The sequence below is a fragment of the Carassius auratus genome, unplaced genomic scaffold, assembly GCF_003368295.1.
Source record: "Carassius auratus strain Wakin unplaced genomic scaffold, ASM336829v1 scaf_tig00008539, whole genome shotgun sequence".
NCBI classification, from domain to species: Eukaryota; Metazoa; Chordata; class Actinopteri; order Cypriniformes; family Cyprinidae; genus Carassius; species Carassius auratus.
In genome coordinates, this window is record NW_020523950.1 from 292,501 (window position 1) to 319,619 (window position 27,119).

The 27,119-nt window shown below is 36.3% G+C and overlaps 1 protein-coding gene across 4 annotated transcripts in view; it reads left to right on the forward strand.

Annotated features, from left to right (window-relative positions):
• The window catches only part of LOC113072085 (potassium voltage-gated channel subfamily D member 3-like), a 94,715-nt gene that overhangs the window by 1,210 nt on the left and 66,386 nt on the right, over positions 1–27,119 (forward strand). For all 4 annotated transcript variants that reach the window (XM_026245226.1, XM_026245223.1, XM_026245225.1 and 1 more), the window contains exon 2: positions 524–1,700. In XM_026245226.1, coding sequence (XP_026101011.1) covers positions 598–1,700 — 1,103 coding nt within the window. In that variant the 5' untranslated portion in view covers positions 524–597. The remainder of the gene's footprint in view (positions 1–523; positions 1,701–27,119) is intronic.

Here is a 27,119-nt window from a genome sequence, read left to right on the forward strand (position 1 = left end):
ATGTTTGCTGTCACTGTAAAAACAGATGTGATAGAGAATGCGTCTGGTAAAACTATACCATTAGTGCAGTGGCAGAGTAAGTTAGAATGCAGTATATTTGTGTCAGAATATATGCATTATTTTATCAGTACCCTTTAATGCAAAGTATGGGCTATAAATGATGTCTGGTTAAAATGTACAACTTTTTTGCTTTGCTATTTTGTCTATTTTGTACTTTGCTTTGAGGGAGAAAGAGTGATTCTAACTAAAAGTCTTAAGGTTTGAGGTCTGATGCGGTCTAACATTTTTTTCCCTGTTCTTGTCCTTGTGTCATGTTTTCCATTTTCCATACTTCTTTTTACTGTACTCTGTGCTTCCCTTTTACTTCTGCCTCTCTATTCTTCTGGCATCCTGTTCGCTCTTGCCGTCTTTTCACTCCCATTTCGCATTTTGTCTCACTCTCACCCACTGGAACTGTCTCTCCTGTCCTCCCACAATTGCCAACCTCTCACTCTCTCCCATCTTCCTGTCTCTCTTTATGTAGATGGGGTCTAATCTAATGTCAAGCTGGTTGTGAAGGTGTTTGATCTGGTCCCCTCAACCCCAGCTGGAGTCCCCATGGCTGCTGGAGTGGCAGCCTGGCTCCCCTTTGCTCGGGCGGCGGCCATAGGATGGATGCCCGTGGCCAACCTGCCCATGCCCGTTGCACCGACCAATAAGAACAAGCATCAGGATGAGATTATTATTCTCAATGTCAGCGGCCGACGCTTCCAGACCTGGCGCAACACGCTTGACCGCTACCCTGATACGCTCCTGGGGAGCTCTGAAAAAGAATTCTTCTTCAATGAGGAAACTAGGGAGTATTTCTTTGACCGAGATCCGGATTTGTTCAGAAGTATTCTTAACTTCTACCGTACAGGGAAGCTGCACTACCCACGCTACGAGTGCATCTCTGCCTACGATGAGGAGCTGGCGTTCTTTGGAATCATTCCCGAGATCATCAGTGACTGCTGTTATGAAGAGTACAAGGACCGCAAGAGAGAGAACATAGAGCGTCTTATGGATGACCTTGAGGACAACAAAGACAGCAAACTCCCCAACATGACTTTCCGTGAAACCATGTGGAGGGCCTTTGAGAACCCTCACACTAGCACCATGGCGCTGGTTTTCTACTACGTAACCGGATTCTTCATCGCCATATCTGTCCTCACCAATGTTGTTGAAACGGTTCCTTGCAGTTATATGCCGAATCAGAGAGACATCCCCTGCGGGGAGCGCTACACCGAGGCATTTTTCTGCATGGACACAGCTTGTGTAATGATATTTACGGTGGAGTATCTGATGCGACTGTTCGCAGCACCCAGCAGGTACCGCTTCATGAGAAGTGTGATGAGCATTATCGATGTGGTGGCCATCTTACCATATTACATCGGGCTCGTCATGACCAACAACGAGGACGTAAGCGGAGCCTTCGTCACACTACGGGTGTTCCGTGTCTTCCGGATCTTTAAATTTTCCCGCCACTCCCAGGGTCTTCGGATCCTTGGCTATACGCTGAAGAGTTGTGCGTCCGAGCTCGGCTTCCTCCTCTTCTCCCTCACCATGGCCATCATAATCTTTGCCACAGTCATGTTCTACGCTGAGAAAGGCTCCTCGTCCAGCAAGTTCACCAGCATCCCGGCCTCCTTCTGGTACACCATTGTAACCATGACAACGCTGGGGTGAGTCATTTTGTCTCAGAATGACTTTCTCTCTGTATATTTTTTACACTTTTTAACCCCTGAATGAACATCAAGCCACACCCCTCATGCATTTCAGAGGGTAAGTCTTAAAGGGATAGTCCACCCATCACCCTTAGAAAATATGTGCAGAAATGGAACCTTCAGGGGTACTCCAGCTTGCCACTTGGGTAGTACCCTTAAAGGGACAACTTTGTACCTTAATTACCCCTAAAGAGTTACCCCATAGTAGTATCTTTGGGGTTTATATAACTATTCTTAAGGGCACTAATATGTAACTTTTAAGTGTAGAAAAGGTAAGTTATCCATATATAAGGGTGTTGCCAGTGACAAGCTCATGTGCCCCTAATGATACAATTTTTGCACAACCTTTTCTGACAGTGGAATTACAATTAGTTAGATGTGTGTGAGTAAAAGAGGACGGCCGTTTCCTTTTTTGGGTGAACCATCACTTTAAGTAAACCCTTGTACAAGGTATTTTAAACGAAAGACTTAAACAAACACTACTGTTTACAGTATAACATTACACATTTTCTTTCTTTTCTGAGTTAACTGCTATTAGAATCCAACCCTAATATCCATGCTTGGTGACTGCAGTCATGCCTGCCTGAAGCAGTGGTAGGTTTGGATTTAACTCACTGCCCCAGGCTAGACTTAATTCATCCCTATTATGCACCAATTAATATTAAGCATGTGTAAAAGAAGCAGAGGAACATCCTTCAGCATTTCTACGAAACATTAACAACAGAGGGCAACTGCAGGGCTGTATAGCCCCATTTACTTCAACCCTGTCCCTCATAAATCACAGGCCATTTATTTGTGTGCTCATAACTGATATGTGTAGACGTTTGACACAGTTGCTTTTAAGAGAATGTGGGGGATTAATTTAGGTGATTATTCTAAGTGATTATCTGGTGAATGACTTGACTAATCAGCTATGTTGTTACAGTGACTATCATATGTACTGTAGCTTCTGTGTTACTGTGGCTTTGAAACCAGAGCTAAAGTCAAAACAGACTTTGACTTCCTGTTTAGATGGGCAATCATTGGCCGAAGTCAATGTCTGTGAGCCCTGTGACCCGAAAACACCAAGGACTTAATTTATTGTGAACAGTAACTCATTGCCAAATGGTTTGGTCCTTGATGAATACAGTTGTGTCTGGTAACTATCTTATTCTGAGGTAGAATTAAAAAATGGTTAGACATGTATTTACTTATTTACACTTTCGTTTGAGAGTTATCGGTGTATATGTGCATGACTGAATCTCTTAACAGGCCATTGTGGGCATTATACTGAACTATAACCCTATATATTGGCCTTATTGTTGTGTTAATGTGTTGGCTAATTTTACATGGATTTCAGAGTAGCGCAGATCTCATTACACATTACTACATTCACACTAGAGATCCAGTCTCCACCCGCATCTGAGACTTGACCCGAGATGAGAGCCAGAGAGACTCTTCTCATCAATAAAACACACTGTAGAAGTGTGTGTCACTGTGACTAATGTTCTCAGGTACATGTGCTGAACAGTGTAAACCACCGTTCCAACCCAGCTGGCGTCATGTGTTCTCACCGCATGTGAATAGGACTGTTTTTCATTCAGTAAATACAAATAAAATATGTGACGTGTGCTTGCAAAATGAATCACAATGAGCCAATTCACCATTTAAAAAAAAAAAAAAATATGCTGTATGATTTGTTGGAATTGGACAAAAATGACTGAGCTACAACTGTTTGAAGTCAATAGAGTAAGCAAAGTATTATAATTTTTTTTATCTAGATAAAGTATTCTGAAGGTTCCAAAAAAATAATAATAATCACCTAGCAACCATATTAAGCACACAACAGTCTATAGGAAAAATACTTTTCCCCCATGATACCATAATGCACTGTGCAGATGTTTTGACCAATCACAGAAGACGTTGCGAGTAGAGGTGTGAATCTTCACTTGCTTCACGATTCGATTCAATTATGATTCGTAGGGTAAAGATTTGAATGTAAAATGATTCTTGATGCATCACTATGCATATTTTCCTCCAATTATTTTCTTAATAATTACAATATCAATCATAATATATTTTTATTATTTTATCTTCATGATTAAAAATAAGAACAAAAATGCTATTAAAAAAAAAATTCAATCAGCAGTGCTTTACTTTCTTAATTTTACATTTAAACAAAATACAATCAATCATTCAAGTAAGAAAAACAATCAAATGCATAGTCTTTATAGTATATTCATTACATATAAAGTAGCTCAGTCAAGGGCACTGAGTGATCTATTTTCTACAGTTTAATTAACATTAATGAGACAGAAGGCCTATATATTAAGACCTAGTGTAAAGCACAGGTCTAATATAATGTTACACATCATATGCTTTCCCCCAACAGTCAACCAAACGTTCGCTTAAAACATAACAGATTATGTTTGCATGAATACTCCACACGACAGATATTTTTAAATACTCTAATTCTTTATGTACATGTCTATCAGGATCACGCGCTGTCTGAGAGGCGTCTTTGTGTGCACGTTTCAGATGTGTCAGTCAGTGAGAGTAAGATCCTTTTCTTGGCTTATCTCTCTTAATAACTCTTTTATCATGAATCAAGTTCCACACTTTATTTAATTCATGTTCCTTTTGAAACTGAAACCAAATGGTCAGACATAAGTGCTTTACTTCCATTGGACAAACTATTTAATACAAAGAAGATAGAGATCTCAGAAAATGTACAAATAAAATTAATTTTAGATGTGTATTACTTTTGCTGTATCGGGATCACTAGATAAGGTATGAATGAACTCATTTCTGCGAAAACCTAAAATTTGGCCAAAACTAAAATTTTCCAGTTGCTTTGCTTGTAGCTCATACTGTAATAAGCCCCCCCCTCCCTCCCCCACATTCCGGCTCATTTTGCCAGCATGGATCACATACCTGTATAAGGGTTCATTTTCACATCCCAGCAGTTTTTCACAGTTGATTGTGCCAGTAGGTTCAGGGCTGTATTGCATCATAACAGACCTGTTAATTCTGAGGCTTTCCGTGCTCTTGATCGATGCAGTGGTGTTTTAAATGACTGCTGCTTCTTTTAATCACCGATTCATTCACACTGATGTGCATGGTACTGGGGTCTCCACCTCACTCAGTCAAAGTGAAATACAGCACTGCAGTTCGGCCTCACTGGTAAGACTGAGACATTTCATTAACATGTACAAGACAGACCTATAACATGTAAATATCCAGCCTATATTGTGTGTGAATCGTTAACTGTTCTTCTCTGCACTGTTACCGAGGGTTTTCCTCCTCCTCTGTTTACAACAGCAAAATTTAATTTATCTCCTCTACTGTTGAATTCCATGGCTCTGTGTTTTGTCTTGGCAAGACAAACTGGCTAAGAATTGAAGTAAAGCAAAAGAGTGCAAGAGGGAAGACCTAGTGTATTAAATTTGTATTGCTTGGACATTGCTCGTTTTATGCATTTTAGCAATGCATGATGTATACGTACCATATTTGTTATTGGTCTATATATAGTATCTTTTAGATTAACTGTGCTGACATCTAACACTCATGTCAAATATTTATTTAAAACAATAATAATTTAATAACACTTTTAAATGTAATCTTTAACAGATATCAAAATAAATAAGCCCTTCTCATACGGTAATTTATAATGTTTTGAGGTCTAAATTCATGTTGTTAAACCATTGATTTTAATTTAATAATAAAAATAATGCTAAAATAAATTCATTTGGTATTAATTATACAAAATAGTATAGCATTTTATATTTGCCATTTATAGGTTATCAGCCATAACATAAATAATTATCAGCTTAGTAATATCAGCCACAATTTAAGATGCATCCCTAGGAAGTTAGGAGAAACAAAGACAAAGCTGATATTTACATCTAAGCATTACTGAAAACTCAATGAAGTCTCCTAAAATTCCTTAGAAAAAAAAAAAAAGTACAATAATGTGACAGTAGACATATATTGAAAGTATAGTGCAATAAAAATCTCAAGAAAATACATTTGTGACCTTGGACCACAAAATCAGTCATAAGGGTAAATTTCTCAAAAAATGAGATTTATACATCATCTTAAAGCTGAATAAATACGCTTTTTTTAATGTATGGTTTGTTAGGACAATATTTGGCCGAGATACAACTATTTGAGTATCTGGAATATGAGGGTGCAAAAAAATCTAAATACTGAGAAAATCACCTTTAAAATTGTCCAAATTAAGTTCTTAGCAATACATATTACTTATTATCAAAAATAGTCATTATCAAAATTTTTGTTTGATATATTTACAGTGGGAAATTTAGAAAATATCTTCATGGAACATGATCTTTGTTAACTGTCACCCATCCCCTCTGTGGGACGCCTACATTTACTTCACTATATTACAATTAAATCTAATCTAATCTTGACAAACTATATATCGTTGGAAAGGTCTAAGACTCCCAAATATATATTTTATCAATGTTTTTGTTAAAATTCTGTAAGTAATCAAAGTAATTGATTAATTTATGACAAGAGTGCACCCTCAAAAATCGACATTATAACAGGAGTTTTGACCTTTGTCAAACAAAAAACAAAAAACTAAAAAAAACTTATTTGTTGCCTTTTTCTCTATCACATTTTAGAAATCATCAGAAATGATATATCAACTGAAAACTTAAAATCTCAAAATTCATCCTTTAAAACTTTTTTAAAAATTTTTAAATCAGACATTGCATTACCATGTAAATGGTACATCAATATCATGTAACAAAATGTTTTCATTCATGAATTACAAAAATGCAAGTTTGGATCGTGCATATGTTCAAAAATGTAAGTGACAGTTAAGGGGTTTTAATATCATAATGATTTTTGGCAAAAAAGAAAAAAATATCGATAACTTTGACCCATACAATGTTTGTTTGTTTGTTTGTTAATATACCCGTGTCTGGTTTTGTGGTCCAGGGTCACATTTATTTCTCAGAAAACAAAAAAATCTGACCATCTGCTCTTCATATAATTACATTGCTATCTAGGAGAAGCAACTGAGATATTAATGCCATTTCTTTTGTGATTTTTCTTTGCTACAGAATTAACCTTTGGTTTATGAGTGAATGAGACCAAATGTCCTGCAGTGAAACATCAGATTTTGTGTTGCATAAATTGTCCAAGCACTGATTCAGTTGCATCATGGTCCATTTGTTAATCTGGCCCTGAACACAGTGCTGGAACAACCACGGGAGATCCAGACAGGTTTTTATCAGCATTTTAATGCCGTTATAGAGAGAGATTGAGAGAGACTTTGACCCTATGAGGGAAGAGTCTGTTTTGAATTTACTTTGAGCTTTTAACTTTTTGTTTCTGCTGAAAAAACATTAGACTGCTGAGAGATTGGGGATTTACAGAGGCAAATGGGGAGAGAATGGATGTTTTTTTTATAGATTTTTTATTTATTTCTTTATTTGTGGTAATAAGATGGTTATGACCTTTAGTTGGAGTAGCATATTCTAAGTGACCTTTAAAGAAAAACACAGATCTCTAGTGTGCTTTACAACACAGTGGTTTAGAAGAAACACGCCTGAAATATAATTTTCATACACCCTCTCTCTCTCTCTCTCTGCCTTTCTCTATAATTCTGTGTATTGGTACCTTATTAGCCTCTAGCCTTGCAGTAGTAGTTTCATTGGTTAAGATATGCTCCCTGTGTTACAGACCTATGCATTCTGCACGCTAATGTTGCCGAGAATAAAATCACCTTGCTAATGAGGGCTTTCAGTTGTTACCACAAGCATTAATTAACATGACACTCAAAATTCACACCCTCCTTTGAATAGATCCAGACTTGCCAATCTGCCCCAATACATGGCTGTCTCTCTCTCTCTCTTGCTTCAACGCTGCTTCTATTGCTCTGTTAGTAGTTGAACATGCTTTGTCGATACTGATCAGAAGTATTGATTAAAGCAAACAAATGAGGAGGGAGAAGAAGATAAAGGACATAAAGAGGAATGAGGTTGGATCCATTAGCAAGGGTGAATGATGATAATCACCCACAGCTGCAGGGTGTCAAACTGAAGCATTTCGGATCGGTAAGGCAACATATGTCTGTGTGTGTGCGTGGGGGGGTCACTGAGTTCAGAATAGCTGTTTCTCTAGTGACATTTGCTGTCAGGGGTTGTGTAGGAGAAAGTACAGTACAAAAATCAGTAAAAAAAAAAAAAAATTCAACTTTCAGACGCTCAAAAAGGAGACTTTTTGTTGCCAATGCACTTGATCTGCTGTGCAGAATATAAAGATGTGAAATTCTCAACATCATGATCTGAAGTAGATACCATGTGAGTGTGCTTAAATGGAAATATACGGATATGGATTTTTGATCAAATAAATGCAGCCTTGGTGAGCAATAGAGACTTTAAAAACATTTAAATAGTGATTATTATTAAGGACAATATTGATTTAATTATCAAACCCACAATCAATCAATACTTTAGGTCTTTCGGTTATCAGTACGTTTTAGTTTATCTATGATCATTCACACCAAGTACAGTTCTATTAATGAAAAAGCAGGTTGCAGCTTTTACAAGATGCAGTACTTAGCCATGACAAATCAGACTTCAGAAGACTTGCAATAGAACGCACACGTAGTATGGACAATCATTTAATTCATACAGTACATACAATTCAAACCAATCTGCACAAGTTTTCAGAATGCATTCCACAGAAGAAAGAAACTCATATGGGTTTAAAAAAATAATTGCATAAGTTTCATTTTGTGATAACTGATCCTTTAAAGCAATAACAAAAGTAGAAATTAAAGTATACAATCCAATCAATTCTCTCTAGCTCTTTTTCCCCCACCCACAGTGAATTCTAGCCCTGAGCTCTCTAGATGCTACATTCATATCCCCATATTCATCTCTTTAAAAAAAAAAAGAAGAAGAAAATTATTTAAATAGCAGCCTCTCTTTATCCGTCCAATTTTCATGTGGTGCATTTCATCATACGGCACAGAGAGAACCTATGAAATTCAAATGAGTAAAAAAAGAGATAAAGATTCATTTGTTTGTTTGGGCTTTTGCCTCTCTTCATTCAAAGGCTCTGTGTTTTGGGAGGTTTAGAGTTTCTATGATGGCCAAATTGCTGCTGTTTCATCCCATCAGCCCTCCATAAACACACACTTCCCCCATTAGCGATCAGATCTGATGACATATAATGGGAGCATCAATGAAAGAAGGTATTGTTACCCTGCCTGCATCCAGTAAAAAGAGCATTAAATCCATTACCATTTATTTCAACAAGCTTTCAACCAAATGCCAATTTCAGTTGATTTAGTGGTCGACGGTCATAGATTTCGGGAGGATTTTAAACCGATTTGCAGAGCCTTTGTTTGTGTTCTCTGCTGTTTTAAAGCCGTCGACAGAAGGTATGAGGAAAGAGTAGAGGTGTTAGGTCAAGCTCTCCGCGTTAATGAAAGGTCATATGAGGAAAGTGACAGTCAAAGGAACATCTGACCTTTGAAATCTCCAAAAATACCACTCCGAAAACTCCAAGTATGCTATTTACTTTGATGATCAGCTCTTGAGTTCAGAGATGTGAAACTATAAATTGTTTTATGCTGTAAATTGTATGCCAAGGTGACACCAAAAAATTTTAACTCTGGAGTTCAAATAACATTACTGATTTCCAAACACACACACACACACACACACACACACACACACACACACACACACACAAATTACTGAATTAATAAAAATAAAAACTCCCATTATATAACCCCACAAATGAATTTCTTAAAATTTCTTAATATTATTTTATTTTATTATTTGTACCAGCTCCTACTAAAATTCGTAAAATTTCTGTCTTGCTTGCTAAATTAATAGGAATAAAATTAACAAATGCAGTTAGGAATTGAAAATAAAACTCTGAACACAAAGGGTTATCAATAAAGTCACATTGCTGCTTGCTGATACAGTGGTGTGAATGTCACTACAGACTGATAAAGGTTTCACGTTCAATTCCCTTTTTGTCAGGGAACAATTTTGGGATAACCTTGACCTGTACTATATGCCGCTTTTATCATCTCTCTTCCATTTTAGGCTTCTAGCAGGTAAAGAGGCTTTTTTTTCCCATAAGCACTTATCCTATTTCTATGGTGCAGACGCATAGCCGTTAAAGTGAGGGGGCAGTGAACTAAAGCCTAGGGAGTTGCTCAGAGAAAGATACTCACTAGGTCAAAATTAATTTTCAGTACTTTCAAACTGCCCCCAATGTTTATCTCAAAGGTGTGTATCTGCACCCCTCGTCATCCCAGAGAACACAACTGCTCCTGGTCTCTCTGAATATCACATGCCAGGATCAAACACTGCTCAAAGCAAACACTTTCACAAATTGTTTACTTATGTATTCATTTTATGGAGGAGTTTCACACTGTGGCTATTAAATAGAGTAAAACACATGAGCAAGACATAATAGTTTGGTCAAAATGACATTTTTGCTGGTATGGCTGAGGGAGCAATGCCTCTGGATGCCCTCCTGTAGCACCAACCCTGATTGTATGCTGTATATAGAGTGCTTATGACAGGTCTACAAATTGCCATCCCTCTTCTCTGCATGGGGAATGATCATTGTTTCCTGTTGAAATTCCCATAAGCTGATATATGGAGGCTCTAGGAAATCATATATGAGAGTATTCATTAACCCATAATGTTTATATGGAGAGAATCTGTGTGTTCATTGTCATAAAAAGCTCATTAAAACTACAGAGAATGAATGAATGATGCTGATGATGATGTTTTTGTGCCGCTATGTGCAAATGAGCGTGCTAAAGTAACACAGCTGTATGATCATCTTAAATATGACAATCACAGTATTGTCCCTCTTACACTCACATTTTCCCCTGAGAGAGTTTCTATGTGTACAGTAAATGTATGATTTTGCTCTCCGCTGTGCTATTTTTGACTGACATCGGTTTGCGTCGGGGTTTCTGTCTCTGTTGAGTCTAGCTGATCCACACACTGAATCATGAAGGTTTCAGAAGGTTATTTTTTCACTCAAACACATAGTAGCTAAGTGAAGATGCCTGACAGATTAGTCTTATGACATGGAAAGTTCATTCACTGCCGCCAAAGCTCTCTCTTTTACAGGTTACAGGTTCTGTTTTTTACTGTATGCAAGTAAAACTAAAACTTTTGTGTTTGTGTATAGCATCTCTTAAAATATTGTTTTAAAGACTTGTGTGCACAAGCAAGTGCTTACATTCATATGGAATCAATTTCGCTTTATTATGTGTGATGTTTAATAAATTTTTTCAGACTTTTTGATGCCACGGACACCCCAAATATGAAGATCCCTTTGTGAGAGACCTCCTTCCTAAAATATAAAGGCAGCTTTATAATTTAATGTATTAACACCCGTTTATAATGTAAAAAAATATATACATGTATATTATAAATGTGTAACATATTGTCTGTAAAGTGTTTACTTTAAGATCAAACTAAAAACTTGAAGAAAAAGGTAAATCTAAAGCTGTCAGTAAAATAAAATATTTCCAAGCATTGTTTAGTACGGTGCCTGTAAGGTGACTTGTTCGGTTTACTTAGTTTTGTCGTGGCCACGACATAATAACTCGTTGGAACATAATATGTCGTGACCACGAGATATTCATTTGTGGGAACGTCATATTAACTCGTGGGAACATGATATTATGTTGTGGCCACGAGATCATTTTGTCGAGGTAACAGCAACCCAGGATTATCAGAAATGGATTCATTCATATTTTATTTTGAATTACGAAATTATTATATTATTTATACATATAAAATTTATGCATTTACATTATGACATTTTATGTTAATGTTGAGCATTTACAGTACGCTATTATTTATAAAAGTATTCAGAATGTTAAGTAAAGAGATCGAAATTGAAGCAAATAAAAAAGAATATAAACTAAATTAAAAAAAAACAATAATAATAGGCTAATAATAACGTACACATATTACGGGGAAAGAGTATCAGTTAATGGACTTACAAGACTGTAGGATGGATAAAAATTTTTCATATTTTATTATGCACTTTATGTAATATTTATCTATGATAAAATTCATTTGAATGCTGACAATCAAATGTTATACAGCCCGGTAGCCAAAGCATATTGTTTATAATAATAATTACTTAATTCAAGATAAAATATTAATGAATCCATCTTTGATAATACCGAGTTGCTATGGTCACGCAGGTTTATTTACGCATTAAACTCGTGGCCACAAGAAAAACATGTCGTTCCCTCAACATAAGAATGGATGTTGTTCCATGTTGTTCACATAGCATTTCGAGGCCATGACATAAGGATGTCGTTACCTCGACAAAATTATCTTGTGGCCACGACACAATATCACGTTCCCAGGAGTTTATATGACGTTCCCACAAATTAATATCTCGTGGCCACTACATATTATCACTTTCCCACGAGTTATTATGTCGTGGCCATGCCAAAACTGAGTAAACAGAACAAGCCACCATACGGGCACCATAGTTTAGAATGAAACAAAAATAATTGTCAGATGCACTGATCTATAATATAGAACTGGATTGCTCATGACGTAATTAAAGTGAAGCCGCCGCGCCGCCATATTGGTAATCCCTAGAGTGCGAAAACGTTCCATTGAATTAATAGGAATTTGTATGATTTTAATGAGAAAACATCACCTAACAAGTAAGTGTTTATAAACATGAAGTATCACTGTACATAATTACAATGCGAACACCCTAGGCATGTAAACGGTTATTTTTTAAGTGTTGGGAATTTCCCCTACTTATTAAAAAGCTACGTTCATTACAGTAGTGAGCATCATGAACATGATAAACATCAGACGGACACGACCTCAACACATATAACAAACTACAAAGTGTTCGTTCTGAAATCTGAATTTATTCAGAGAAATAACTGACTATATACAGTATGGATTTAAGAAATAAATACAAAGCTTTATTTCCCAGATAGTAAATAAAATAAAATAAATTATTATAGAGCAATATTAACAACATAATTGTATTATTCATTGTAATATATTAAAATCCATTTCTGATACTAATACGTTCGTTTAATAATTCCTGAATAATTTTGTTCATAAAGAAATAAGCCATTTTTGTGTTTGATGAGTTACCTGTGTCGTCAGTGCGCAGCAGACACACCCACCTACACGATTTAAATATATTGCTTATCCTGTCCGAGAAGACCGTAAACACTGCAGATAACATCTGAAGTAAACATTACTTTATTACACATAACATAAAAACGAGTCCCGTTTGACTGATCAGCTTCAAATCGAGTTATTTTAGGACAGCGGTTTGAATGTAACTCAATGGTGCTCTCTGCTGGTAGGGATTAGTAAGATGGCGGATCGAACACTTCCGGTGGCTTCACTGCCTGTTGGCAGCAGGCGGCAAGGAAGTCGACCGGAAGTTGAAGTCGGCCGCCGCGCTGCCATCTTGTAGCAGAACTTCACTTGCGTTAGCATTCCCATTGACTCCCATTCATTTTGGTGTCACTTTGACAGCGAATAACTTTACATCTGAGACGTTTAAAGACTCCGTTTGTTCATTATTTATTTTTAAAGATACATGACAATGTATAAAGGGCTCCATTACGGCCCGGTAGAAACAGTTTTTGTAAAAATAGGCTAACGATTGCGTCATAACCACTCTGCATTACCGTACAGAAAGGAGGAGAAGCTCGCAGGTAACTAACTTAATATGGCATACTGGCGTTACATTTTAAAATACTATACAAAATAATTAATCAGAATACGAACTCCCCGCTCAAGCTCGCCGTCTCTGCAAGATTAACGATGGCAGTTTGCACGCACAGCTACTAAAACATTTACATCTGTCAGACAGGTTGCTGACGTCGTCAAGCTTCGTTTGAGTCTGCGCGTCAGAAACGGAAGTGCTAAAAAACGCTGAAAATGGGCTTCACTTGTCTCAATTGAGTTCCAATGGGGTCGCTGTGTCCATTTCTTTTAATGTCTATGGTTGGCAGTTTAGAACGCGATGAGCAATCCAGTTATATATATAGATCAGTGGTCAGATGTGGTAAATTAAACTTATTGTAGAATATTAAAAAAAATAATAGCATTATTAATATTAATATTTAATAAATTTAATACATATTAGTAATATTTTATGAATTTAGCATATTGCACAGAGAAATGCACAGAGGAAGAGGAATAGTCTGTGACTGACAGAAATAAACGTCTCTTCCTCTCAATGTTTCTGTTTAATGCATCTGGTCATTGACCACTGTCATCTTAACTGCTGGTAATGAATCTGCTACTGTCACACTGAATAATGATTTCACTCCACACCACCACCAGCTGTTGCTGCTTGGGGCTGTGCATATGTGTGTGTGTGTGTTGTATGTGCATGTGTGTGTGACGGGATCAAAACTTTGCTTGTGCTGCTTTGAATAAACTGGGATAAATGCCTGTTGTTTTTGTCTTTGGGCTTCAATTTAATCATCATTAGTGACTCATTCAGAGACATGAAATGGATGGTTTGACAGTCACATGACTGCAGCAGCAACACTTCATACATACTGATGCACACGCACAAGCCAACACACACTCACAGACACACATGCTAGTGCACACCCGCAGCTATCCTTCAGTCTCCCGTGGATCCTTTTCGGCCCCAGCTGGTTGACGCTGGTGCTAATGTGACTAAACAATCATCACTTCTGCATGGTGTTTATGTTTACTCCTGATATTAGTTGCCCATGGCAACAAATTAATTAATGACTCTGCAGTGATAGCTCCTGCTGCTCTGAAGTACTGCTCATAAAAACAATTATACAGATTTAAACAGATGGACTCTGGTGTGAAAATGCAGTTTTTTGCTCCTACCAGTGTCCAAGATCCAACTTTTGTAAATAAGACAGGACGTGTGACCGAATGCTGACAGAGCACTGCAAAAATATATATATTCTTAATCTTTTTTTCTGGTTTTCCAGTGAAAACGATTCCTGTTTAAACCAAGAAAAATACTGTATCCTTAACAAAATTGATCCTAAAGATAATGTTAAACAAAATATTTTATTGTATATATACTGAATTAAGTTTATTTGTATCACCCCACTGTCAAGTATAAATCTAACATACTTGAGTGCTCACAGCTAAAGTTTGTATGCTGGAACATGTAGGTTGCTGCAAGTGTCAGCTAGAGGACATATCTATACTTATCATCACCTTCATGTGAACGTGTGAAAAGAGAGAAAAAGAGAGAAAGCATGTGTCAATATGTCTGGAATGGGATACTAGCTGACTGTGTACTGAATCTTATTAAACAGCAGTATTTTCAAATCAATGTTCAAAAGTTTGGGGATGGTAAGGTTTTTAAATGTTTTTAAACATAGTTGAGTTTTGAGAGAGAATAAAAAGAACCATCAGAAATCATTCTCATATGCTGATTTGGTACTCAAGAAATATTTCTTATTATTAAACAGTTGTGCAGTTTAATATATTTTTTAAACCAGTGATGCTTTTTTCCAGCATTCTTTGATTTTATATAAAAAATGTCCTTTAGCAGATGTTAAATATAAAGGTAATGGATTGTTTTGTCAAACTTGAAATGGAAAGTATTGGTGAGGTTATCCTATAATTTACAGTCATAAATTCATATTACATTTTATACTGCAGAAATAGTAAGAATAGTATGCTAGTATGCGGTTCTTTTGAGTTTGTGAGATTGTGATTTTAAACGTGTGTGTGTGTGTGTGTGTGTGGTTTTATTACTACAATTGTGAGCGGTAAACCCCAGTGTCCTTCTCTCTCACCTGTGTTATTTTCAACTGCTTTTATATTTAAGTGTTACGCAATTACACCACTGCATCTGTACCCCTTGACCTTTTTTTTTTCACCTTTATATTCCTGATCTATGATCATCCTGTTTTCTCCATCGGTACAGTATCAGTAGTTGGACTGCGGTGAGTCAAGGTGAATCTAGTCAAACAAACTGAACATCAGTATCCCGGTGGGATCTCATCTCGCTGCGGTCACACTGCTGTCCTCTCAGGTGTCCCTGCTTCACACAAATGTGGTTAAACAGCTTGAGGCAAAATACACGGGCTGGTCAGAACGCAGCCAATTCCACTGACACCTTCTGCAGAACTGCAACATCATCTCTGACGCACACACAGCTCAATCCCAAATGTACCCATGACACATCATCATTCATCTGATGCTTTTGTTTTAGGTATATGAGATTTTAACACTTTCTTTCATCTCACACCCCATAAATATATCGATATAGCTTTAATATTATTTAAAATATAAATGTATATGTAAAATACAAAACTGCTAATAAAAAAAGACAAAAGCACATGATAAAATTACTTAAACTAAAATTTAAATGTAAACGTTAAATTAAACACTCATTCAAAATACTATAATATAAAAATAATAAACAATAAACCACAAATTAAAAGCAACCACATTTTCTACAATTACTAATACATCTACTGATATACAGACAGTTCTTTTTATGTTCATTTAAAAATTTTGTCAGTTGAGCAAGATTCAAGCCCTGCATTGAAACCACCACTAAACTGCACACACACACACACACGCACACACACGTCCACAGAATGCATATTATAAACACACTCTTGCCAAACTACAGATATTCAAATCACTCTCTCAGCCAAGCTGCTGCCATTTTATCAGCCAAACCAAACATGCGCGTTCACTTACATAAACTTACAAACACACACACACTCCAGGGCACCAAATGCGTTTGTAAACAGGCAGATGGGCCCCTTCTGCTCCTGAACTCATGTCCGTATCCACAGCCAAAAACTGCTGATCCGGGTCACACACTTAAAGATAAATACTGAACAATCAGAGCAGACCCAGAACATATGATCTCAGACAAGATTATTCAATAATATATTTACACACGTTATAATCTGTCTATATATACACATGACAATGCGTAATTGAATACTTGAAGGATTAAATACGAACCACATCTGTCTTTTGACACACACAGCCGAGATCAGTTGTTAATAGGCATACATGCTGGACGAAGACTGGTCTAGTCTTGGACTGTTAGTTCAACTTCACAAAAACCAGACTGGTACGATTTCAGGCAGACAAATGAAATTGCTTTAGTTTGATTTAATTCAAAGTATTAAAGTGCATGTAATGTACTTAAGGCCCCATCTGTTTGCATTTTGAGCAGGATGTTTATTGATCTAATAAAAACTAAGTTATTCTGATTTTAAAATGGTTTGGCTGTTGCAACACATCCTCTGGATAGACTTGCATGCCTCAACTTTCCCTTGATTTACCTTCTTGTGGACACATCTCCAACACCACTGGTTAAAACTTGATTGATTTTTTCCCCTATTTCTCTCTCCTTTAAAGGGGGGGTGAAATGCTCGTTTTCACTCAATATCCTGTTAATCTTGAGTACCTATAGAGTAGTACTGCATCCTTCATAACTCCAAGAGAAAGATAGTCTGTACCGTTTTTTCCAGGAAAAACACGACTGGCTGGAGGCGTGACGTGCGGGTGGAGCAAAAGAATCACGAGCGTGAGTAGGATTTTGTGTTGAGGGCGTCTGGAAGCTGTGACATTACCATGAGGAAAAAAACATCATCCAAAACAAACCATGGCTAACAGTCAGATTCATGACTGTATATTTATGATCCAGAATCAGATCCAGAGGTTGAAATTTAACAAGATCAGCAGCAGCAATCAGTCTCTATGTAGTCTGTACTGAAACTGTATATGTTTACTTAGCAGTTTTGGAAAATGACTAAGTTCCACTTTATGTCGTTTTTTTTTTTTTTTTTTTTTAAGCTGTACATGTGGAAAGTGCAGTTTGATGCCTGACATCGCATGTTGTTTACTTGATGTGCTCACACGCCTATAGCTAAGTTAACAACACAGAGATATTTGAAGCAGTTTTACTCACCGCCTGCGGTTCCAACACACGATCATGACCCTTTTTCGTTGGGACTGCATTATCCTTAAGAAATAAACGATATGCAAATCCGGCGTCAAACTGGGCTTGCTCTGTAAAAATAAACTCCATCCACTGGTCCCTTAAAGGGACACTGAGTAGGAATTACTCCCATCTAGTGGTGAAATTGTATTTTGCATTCAAACTAATTTTGCTCTCCAGCGCCTCGCTTTTTCAAATGCGCGTTGCATCTACGGTAGGCGATATGTACCAAAAAGCTTTGACAGGATGTATTCTAATAGCACTTCGTCGAGTTTTCCTTCAGGTGAACAGGTGTGTTATTTCAAACAAACTGCAACATGACAACTAACAAACGAATGTTACAGTATGAATTACTGACTGTGGAAAACATGAAATATTGTAATTAGTAGTTATGTCTAATTTATTCGTTATATTTTCTGAATTATATGCATTGTTAGATATAAAAAAAATATTATAATATAGACTGTAACACTGACTTACCTGTCGAGAAGAAAACTGGCCACTTCAGCGTCTCTTTTGAAATCTTTATCAAGCATTAGCTCTTTCCACCTAGAAAAAGCTTCCCCGACATTAACTCTTGTTTTCTGTAATCTACGGTCACGTTTCCTTTTACGTTCTATTTTTGACTGTTTTGGCGACGATGGTTTCTTCTCCTGTGGCGCGGCATATGTATGGTCCATAATAAGAATGCAATCCAGACTTTTAAACTTGCCGGTGCAGTTTCAAACGCCTCTCACTGCTCTGCACCTGCGTTTCTGGCTCTGACCGAAAACGCGCTGTGGAAACGCGTTGGCTTAGTACTTTTTGTCCCTCTCTGCTATTATAGTTTTGCAAGATGGCGGAACTACATGGAAGCCTCCGTCAACCTACCCGTCCCATGTATATAAAGATAATAAATTCTTCATTTACGAGGATTAGTTTAAACATTGGCATAGGTATTTGTACACCATTGAGGGCATATTTATGAATAAAAATATTGATTTTAGATAATAAAATACCTAAAAAGTTACTTATTGTCCCTTTAATGCTGTTTTTTTTTTTTTTTTTTTTGGTAATCTGTGCAGGGTTGTCTTGCCCTGGCAACCAAAAACACTCTTCTTTTGTGACATTTCGCGACGCTCTCGCTCTGATCAGTGAATGTCTGTTGTGCTCTCAGTGCTCTCCTATACAGGAGTGTGCGCTCTTCCGGGAGAAGTGCCCTTAGGACCCATATAAGGAAATTCCGCTCCATCTAACGTCACACAGACCCATACTCGAAAAAAACTTTCCGAAATTTGTGACAAACCGGAAGGAGTATTTTTGGAACAAAAATACTCCTTCAAACGTACAACTTAATTTTTGAAACTTTGTCCATGTTTAGCATGGGAATCCATCTCTTTAACAGTATGCATGAAATAGTAAACTCAGTATGCATGAAATAGCATTTCACCCCCCTTTAATCCCCATAAACCGTTTTTCATTGACTCTCGTACTGATTAGATTTGACTGCCAGAATCAAATGTTGGTCTGCTGAATGATGGTCAGATACTGAACATATGTTTTTAATTGAGATCATTAGGAAATATATAACGGAAAACTTTCTCAGGGTAATATACAGACCCAATAAGGATGTTGAATCAGTAACATCCTAGCAGTGAAAATCATATTAAGCAGATTGCAAACGCACTGAAACATTACAAATGTAGCAACAGACAAATGATGAATTATAGCCTCATCAAATCCACAGACTATAGATTCTGAATGCAGGTGCCCAAACCACAGACTGCTCTTACTAATTGAGTTCGACTTCTGCTGGATAGTTCAATAGCTGCAAGGTCAGATTTATTGACAAAGCTTCAGTTATTTGACGTAGGTGAAACAAATCAGGTGGATTTGAGGTAGGTCTTCAGAAAGACCATGCTGCTGGTTGAATTGTGCTATTGATCTACACAGTCCACCAGACCAATGCTAAACAATGTCAATTTACGGTGGGATGATATGACATCTTATGCTATTTTGCTTAGGTATAGTTTCAAGGATGTTAAAATTTTTGGACTGGAAGTTAAGACAAAAATACTGCGACAAAAAGAATGATTTTATCAACAGAAACAAAGTAGATTATAAATATAAGATCTACCAATATTACAACTTAAACAAAAATAAAGCTAAAAAGCAAAAGCAAGCTAATAAAAATGAGAAAAGCACATAAGATTACTTAAAATGAAAGCAATAAATGTATAAATGCATATGCATATTATATATATATATATATATATATATGAAAGCTTATCATTTTCATATGTTTTTAAGCCTGGCAACTTTCCAAATTAAACATTCAAAAGAGTTTAAATAATTCAAACACAAGATGCGGAAAAGCTGAACTGGTTATTCGCGTGCTGTGTTCGGTGCGCACGCATCTCACAGTCTCAGAGCCGCGTCTCAGAGACAGCGACACTGAACCGAGCTCTCCTTTGCGAAATTCTCTTCGAACTTCCTCCTGCACCTGAACGAACAAATACAAATCACAGTTTAAACAAACAGAAAAGAATGTGAAAAAGCCCAATTCAGCACCACAGTGTTCTGGCGTTAAGGGCTCAAGCAGAGAAAGGCATCTCAAAACACTTGAACACAGAATTTGCCTCTTTTTGCTCTTGTGCCGTCAAATACATACAAAATATGTCAAAATACCCGTCTTGGAAAGTATGTTTGAATAAACTGTTGGTTATGTCTTAAGAGAAAGTAAACAGTTGAAAAAAAAAATTGGATGACTATTATATTGGATGTATTCATTGTCTCTTAAAGTGACCCCACCTTATTTAGCTACTGGCTGCTGTAAAGTTACACAAAGAAACACTTAAACATTGTGCAATTAGCACAAATAAATAAATTGAATGAACATAAATTAAATAATTTCAAACAGGGGCTGGTACTGGTACACTGGTACAACCTGCACCGGGGCCCCGCAAACCCCAGCTATGGCCCTGTATATGTGTGTGTGTGTTGTATTGTATGTTTTTATGTATATATTTATACTAAAATAACATTTCCTCAACATGACAGCTAATAAATAAAGCGGTGAGAGGTAAAGTAGCTCACTACTAGTAATGAGTATGCGATGACAGAACACTTCCTTATGTTACCTTATGTGACTGTGTGATTTAAAGGGACAGTTCACTCAAAATGTAAAATTCTATCATCATTTACTCATGTCATTTCAAACCTGTATGACTTAAGATATTTGGTAAATGTCCTAGTTTACATTCAATGAAAGTCAGTGGGGTTCAGCGTTGTTTTAACCCCTCTGACTTCGTATGGACTAAATCATTCTTCAGAGCATCTTTTGTGTCCCATACAGGTTCCATACACTCATTCATAACTCTTCATAGAATAATTACACTCATCTACATGCAGTCACGCATCACTCATTACACATTAACTATAACCAGCCTTCTGTGTGTGTGTGTGTGTGTGAGTGTTACACAGAGAGAGAGAGAGAGAGAGAGAGAATGAAAGGTGCGGCAACACAGAGAAGCAAAGAATAAACTCAATGCACCCAACCCCACTCATCTCTCTGTCTGTCCCTTGCTCTCTCTATTGCTGCCTCTCTTTTTTCATCTCTTCTTGCCTGTGTATCTTAGAGAAGGAAAGTTCGGGTAATCCAAACCCGGCTGTCAGTATTTAATTAGAAGGGGTCTGTGATAACATTGCAGCAGTCACAGCAAAGAGGACAGTGTGTGTGTGTGTGTGTGTGTGTGTGTGTGTGTTGATAGATACTTTCGCTAAGAGGATGGCTGTTTTATACTATCATCTCACTGCTCTCTATTAAACATGGCAAAGTGAGGGCAACACTGACAGGGTCTAGGACTAAAATACACATGCACTCGCATGTATAAACACATACACAAACTGTTTTTTAGTATTCTAAATAGAAGGTTTTTATGAATGTGCCATAATTATTTCAACCCTCTTATTTTGGTTTCAATAAATTAACTTTGAACAAACATTGCCAGATAAGTGATAAGTTACAATTAAGTGTAGTTACAATAAATTGTGTCTTTTAAGCTTCAAAAGGATGTAAAAGCCCCATAAACTATCTGAAAGTAGTCTACATGACTAGTGCAGTGTATCAGGATTTTATTTTATTTTATTTTATTTTAAGGAAAGTAGAGTGTACGGACTACTAATGTGTAAATCTCTAAAGAAAAAACACTTTGTTCAAGATACATTTATAAATTTGCATTATAGGGTACAATAATGGTGTAGTGGGGACTGGAGTTTTTTTTCCCCTCCATTTTTTTGCCTTGTATTGTATCAAATAAATAAAAGATAAAAAAAGACCTTGATCAAGGCGGTGGTGAAAATCCTCCTGATTTTTCTGTGGGGTCTAACTATTCCTAATATTCCTGAGAGATAATACAGTCACCTACAGCATAAAAATGGTCATCAAATCTTTGCATTTTTTATCTGTTTTATGCAAGTCTCCAGTGCATGCTTACAATTATTAGGATCATTTCATTATCTTGAATGTATCTTTTTTTTAAGTCTTTTTTGGACTACTCATTGCATCACATTCACATTTTTTTCCTATGCCTAAACTCTCCATTTCATTCTCATCTCTCTTTTACTCTCAGAGTCACAAATATTTTAAATGAGATCCAAGTAGGTTGGAGGTCCCTTTTTTCTCTTTTTTTTGTCTCCATCTCCATCTTGCTGTTTCTCTATCTGTCTTTTACACACATGCTCACATGCTATCACTCAGAAAGATTTTTCTCCAGATGCCAAAAATAGCGTGGCACCCTCAGGCTTCACACGCAGCCGAGGTTAAAGGTCGCATCCTGCTTTCATCAGTCCTGAAGATTCTATCTTCTCAACCTTCTGTCCATTACCTTCTCAACCAGCCACCACACACACACACACACACACACACAGCACACAGAATCACTGCAAATATATGCAGACTCAGATAAAATGAGGGAAATTCTATTTCAGAGGATTTAGCACCTAGTGAAGCTATATTGCAGGTGCTAAATAAAATAATACTGCACTGCATACTAATAGCATATGTAATATTCAATTCACCATGCTCATCTTTCACTATTTCTACATTATGATAACTTTTGCCATCATCTAACACTCACGTTAATCTTTAAAAACACTTAATTTATTGACAATTAAAATATGAGGTTTAAAAATGTATTCAATATATACATGCATACATACTGTACAGTATATCAATGCTCAGACTGACTTGTAGCATCTAAATGATTGATCTTAGTTTTATCAGTTTCTTAGCATGAAATGACAATTATCGGCTTATATTGAATGCTGGGATGCCTCAATTCACTCGGATCATTTAAAATTTTTGATTTTGATTTTTAATTCTGAAAATTATTATAGAATTTAATATCTGCCATTTATCAGTTATTGGTAACATCATGAAAATAAATAGCACCTAATTCTGAATATTGCAGTGCCTAAATTCACTTGTAGCATTTAAAATGATTTTTATTTACATTTTAAAACATTATTATAGAGTTTTCATATTGACCATTTATCAGTTATTGGCCATAACATGAAAAAAAAAAAAAAAAGCCTTATTGGTCAGATTTTTTATATCAGTGCATCCCTATGGAGTATGCCCAGAAATTGAATATAATAGTAGATTTTTATATTGAAGCCATCTGTCCGAGCACTGGCCCATCCTCCACTCTCAGCTAAAACCACCTTGGCTGTTTCCCAGTATTGATTAGTCCTGGCCTATTTCTCTTTTCCTCATTTAGACACCTGTATTGTCCTGTTAGGTCTCGGTTCACTTACTCCCTCAGAGTGTCTCTCTCTTTGTCTCTTGATTGTCTTAATTAATGTGTGTTAAAGACTCAGTGCAGACACAGTGAAAGTACTGCTGTCGGTGCATGTGCGTAACCTCTAATTCATATTCAATTAGAAACATTTTAATATGAATGCTAAATATTACAGTCAGCTGTGTAATTTGTGGTGCTGGAAGTTTCATTGTATTTTCTAAGGCTGGATTTCTTTTTAATTACATCAGCTGTACAATTGTCCTACAAATACAGTGTGAATGTTATATCGCTACATATTTCATCAGACAGGAGAAACATTCTTACATTCATGACTTGGTCATACTGTCACCAGCACAATAATAATGATGGATTATCCTGTCGTTCACTCTCATTTCTCTCTCTCCCCCTCGCTGAGAAAATGGACAGAGGGGACTCGTTTTTCTGCGTTTGCTTCTTTCATTGAAATGGGCAGGGGTTGCATTATTCAGTGCCTGATATATGGTTCACAGAGTGATGTAATACTCCTATCGAGCTTTGGCGAATTGGTCGGGTACCCTTAGGCTCCTGCGCTTTCATTGGTCAAACACCTTAATTTCCCAGTGCTCTGACTAGCTGAACACCCATGGGCTTCATGATCTGATTCGATGCCGCACAGCCTTCTGCTTTTATATTCAAGGACTCAAACATTTGTAAAGTTTGGAGAAGTTATTCATATGTACAGTCAACGATAATGGAGCAGAGCGATCAGCTCAACCGTGGCTGTCTGAGAGTTACTGCTCCACTCTCTCCAGTTAGAGGAGAAACTAGTGGCAAAGATGACAAGTCATCACACTGCAACACACACACACACACACACAGTTCCTATCAGCTCAGACCATGACACATTATTCAGCAATGATTGAAAACACAAAAACTGGAGTATTTCCCTATGCAATTTTTAGTGCTGCACTTCTTTGTATTTTTTGATTATTTATTTATTTATTATTATTTAATTGCAAAAACATATTGGAAAATTGTATACGGTTAAATATAAAGTTGATAAAGTCTTTTATTTTAGTATTTTGAGGAGTTTAACATCATGTTCACACTCCTGTCTTCCATATAATGAAAGTTAATGGTGACCACGGCCGTCAAATTCCAAAAATATTTTAAAAAAGCGACAAAAGTAAAAAGTAGTCAATACTCAAACACTATATTACAAGTTATACAATAGCAATTTTGTGAAGAACTGATCAAAGGTATATTAAAATAGTTTTTGCCAATTGAAATAATGGTGAAATACAGTAAAGTAAATATTGCATGAAAAACTAATTCGAATAAAAAATTTAAATGAGAAATGTTGTTGTTGCCTTTTCAGTCAACTGAAATAAAAAAGTTTGTTGTACAAAAATTATTAAACTGAAACAAATGTAAAAAAAAATTAAAACTAATGAGAAAATAAGCATGTGACAAATTACTAAAACTAATATTAAAATGAAATGTGAAAATATAAAAATAAAAGCTAATAAAAAAAAAAATTCTACAACTAGGATAAACACTAAAATAACATCCACTGCTTTGAGGTCTACCAAAATGAAAAACATTTACTACTAAACTAAACCACTAAAACTAGGTATGAATCTACGAAATATGCTCAAGATGAGGAACGCTTAGGAACACTCAAGTTAAATAAAGTAACAATATAACTGTTAATGCAAGTATTTGCAAGCACAATGTGTTTATAAATAAATGAAAGCAAAAATTTAGTTGACAAACTTTTTACTGCTACTATAAGTAGATATTAGATCTATAAGAAAATATTCATGTTCTATCATATTACGTCATTCACATGAAAATTAGGCCTGAATTTGATTTGCCTCATCAGAATCATTCAGTGTCTTTGATTGTGAAGATGACTGAATGTAGGAAAATGCACCTCATTGCACAATTTTTCCTTCTGATAGTCTTGCTCCTTTGTGTTTCTTCAGAGCCAAATAATATAGCCTAATTTTTATTCACTAAAGTCTGACTTTTCAATTTCCCTAAGCATTCATCTTTAATGAGTTCCCATCTACTACAACCTGACAGAGAGAGAGAGAGAGAGAGAGAGAGAGAGTGATGAGAATCAGCCTAGTGAAGTCAACTATAGCCTTTAACAATGAAGTACCTGGCAGAGGTACAGTACAGCATCTGCAAAGACTTATACAAACTGCATCAGAAATTGCTGTATTAGATGCAGTAGATTTATTTAGCTTACATTGCGTTGTCCCAGTGAAACAAGTGTTATTCTCAATACAGGAAAAACATATGATATGGTGATATGTCTGAAAAATGGCATTATGTTGCTTCTTGCATGTTGTGTTACGATTTCAAAGTAAAATGTCCAGTGAGTGGTGCTAAAAATGTGTTCAGTTTCACCTGAAGCAGATGAACGGATGAAACCGATGAATATGACAATTTGTATTGCGTTTGTTGGGATGCATATCATGCAGATACCTAAACTGGTTGTTTCAGGGCATAATTACATCTGATTCAATTCTGATATGGAACACCCAGTTACCAGGATTCAATTCCATTGACACTTGATAAAAATCAAACCCTGACATTTTTTCTCCATTTAATATCCTGTTTCACTTGGAAATTCATCACATTACAGAAATAAAATGGGATGATAATGTTTTATGTCGATTTATCAGATATGAGGATCTTCTAAATTAGGGCTGAACTAATAAAACAGAAAATCATCAAGATGACATAAAGAGAAAACATAGTGGGTGGGGCACCATTTAACCAGTGGTGTCAAAAGTACTGACATTCATTACTTGAGTAGAAGTATAGATACTAGGGTTTAAAAAGACTTTTGTAGAAGTTGAAGTATCAACTCAAGCTTTTTACTCAAGTAACTTAAAGTATAAAAGTATAAAAGTAAAAGTAATGTAAGGGGGAAAAAATGCCATTAAGAACAAAAGCTTAGGCCGCACCACAGGGGCCTATTGTGCACTACCCCACCTCCTCAAAAAACATTTTTCTAAAGGTCATAATGACTATAATGTTATATTAAAATGTTCATGTTGAAAAATTTGGGATGCACTAGGCTACCTGTTTCAGCCGCATATATGAAAATACAAAATGGTGTGCACATCCCAAACATCCAATTAGGACGCAGGTGCAAGACAACTGAATGATATAGACAAATAAAGAAGTGAAGTCTGAACACTGAAAACTACTGCTCCAGAGGAATTTAATCAAGTAACGTTTCGACCTTCAGGTCTTCATCAGCCGCTTATATGCCCATTTAAAATGAACGCACTTTAGTACAATGCAAATACATTAAAGAACTAGACATATGATGACTAGTTGCCAATAACTATTGTTATGGTCCAAAAAGTCAAACTTTAGAGGCATGTCATCAATAACCTTTAATGGAATGTAAATGTACATCCAAGCTTAGCTGCAGGAATCTGTGAGGGCAATGGACAAGAACATTGGTGCAGGCTTAGTAACAATTACACTTGTATGGTTGTCTATTTACAATAAACATTATAGTGCTGTCAAAATGAATGATTAATCCAAGTGATTAATCAAAAACTAAAACTGAAAAATAAATGATAATCCTGATACCTTCTTGATTGATAGC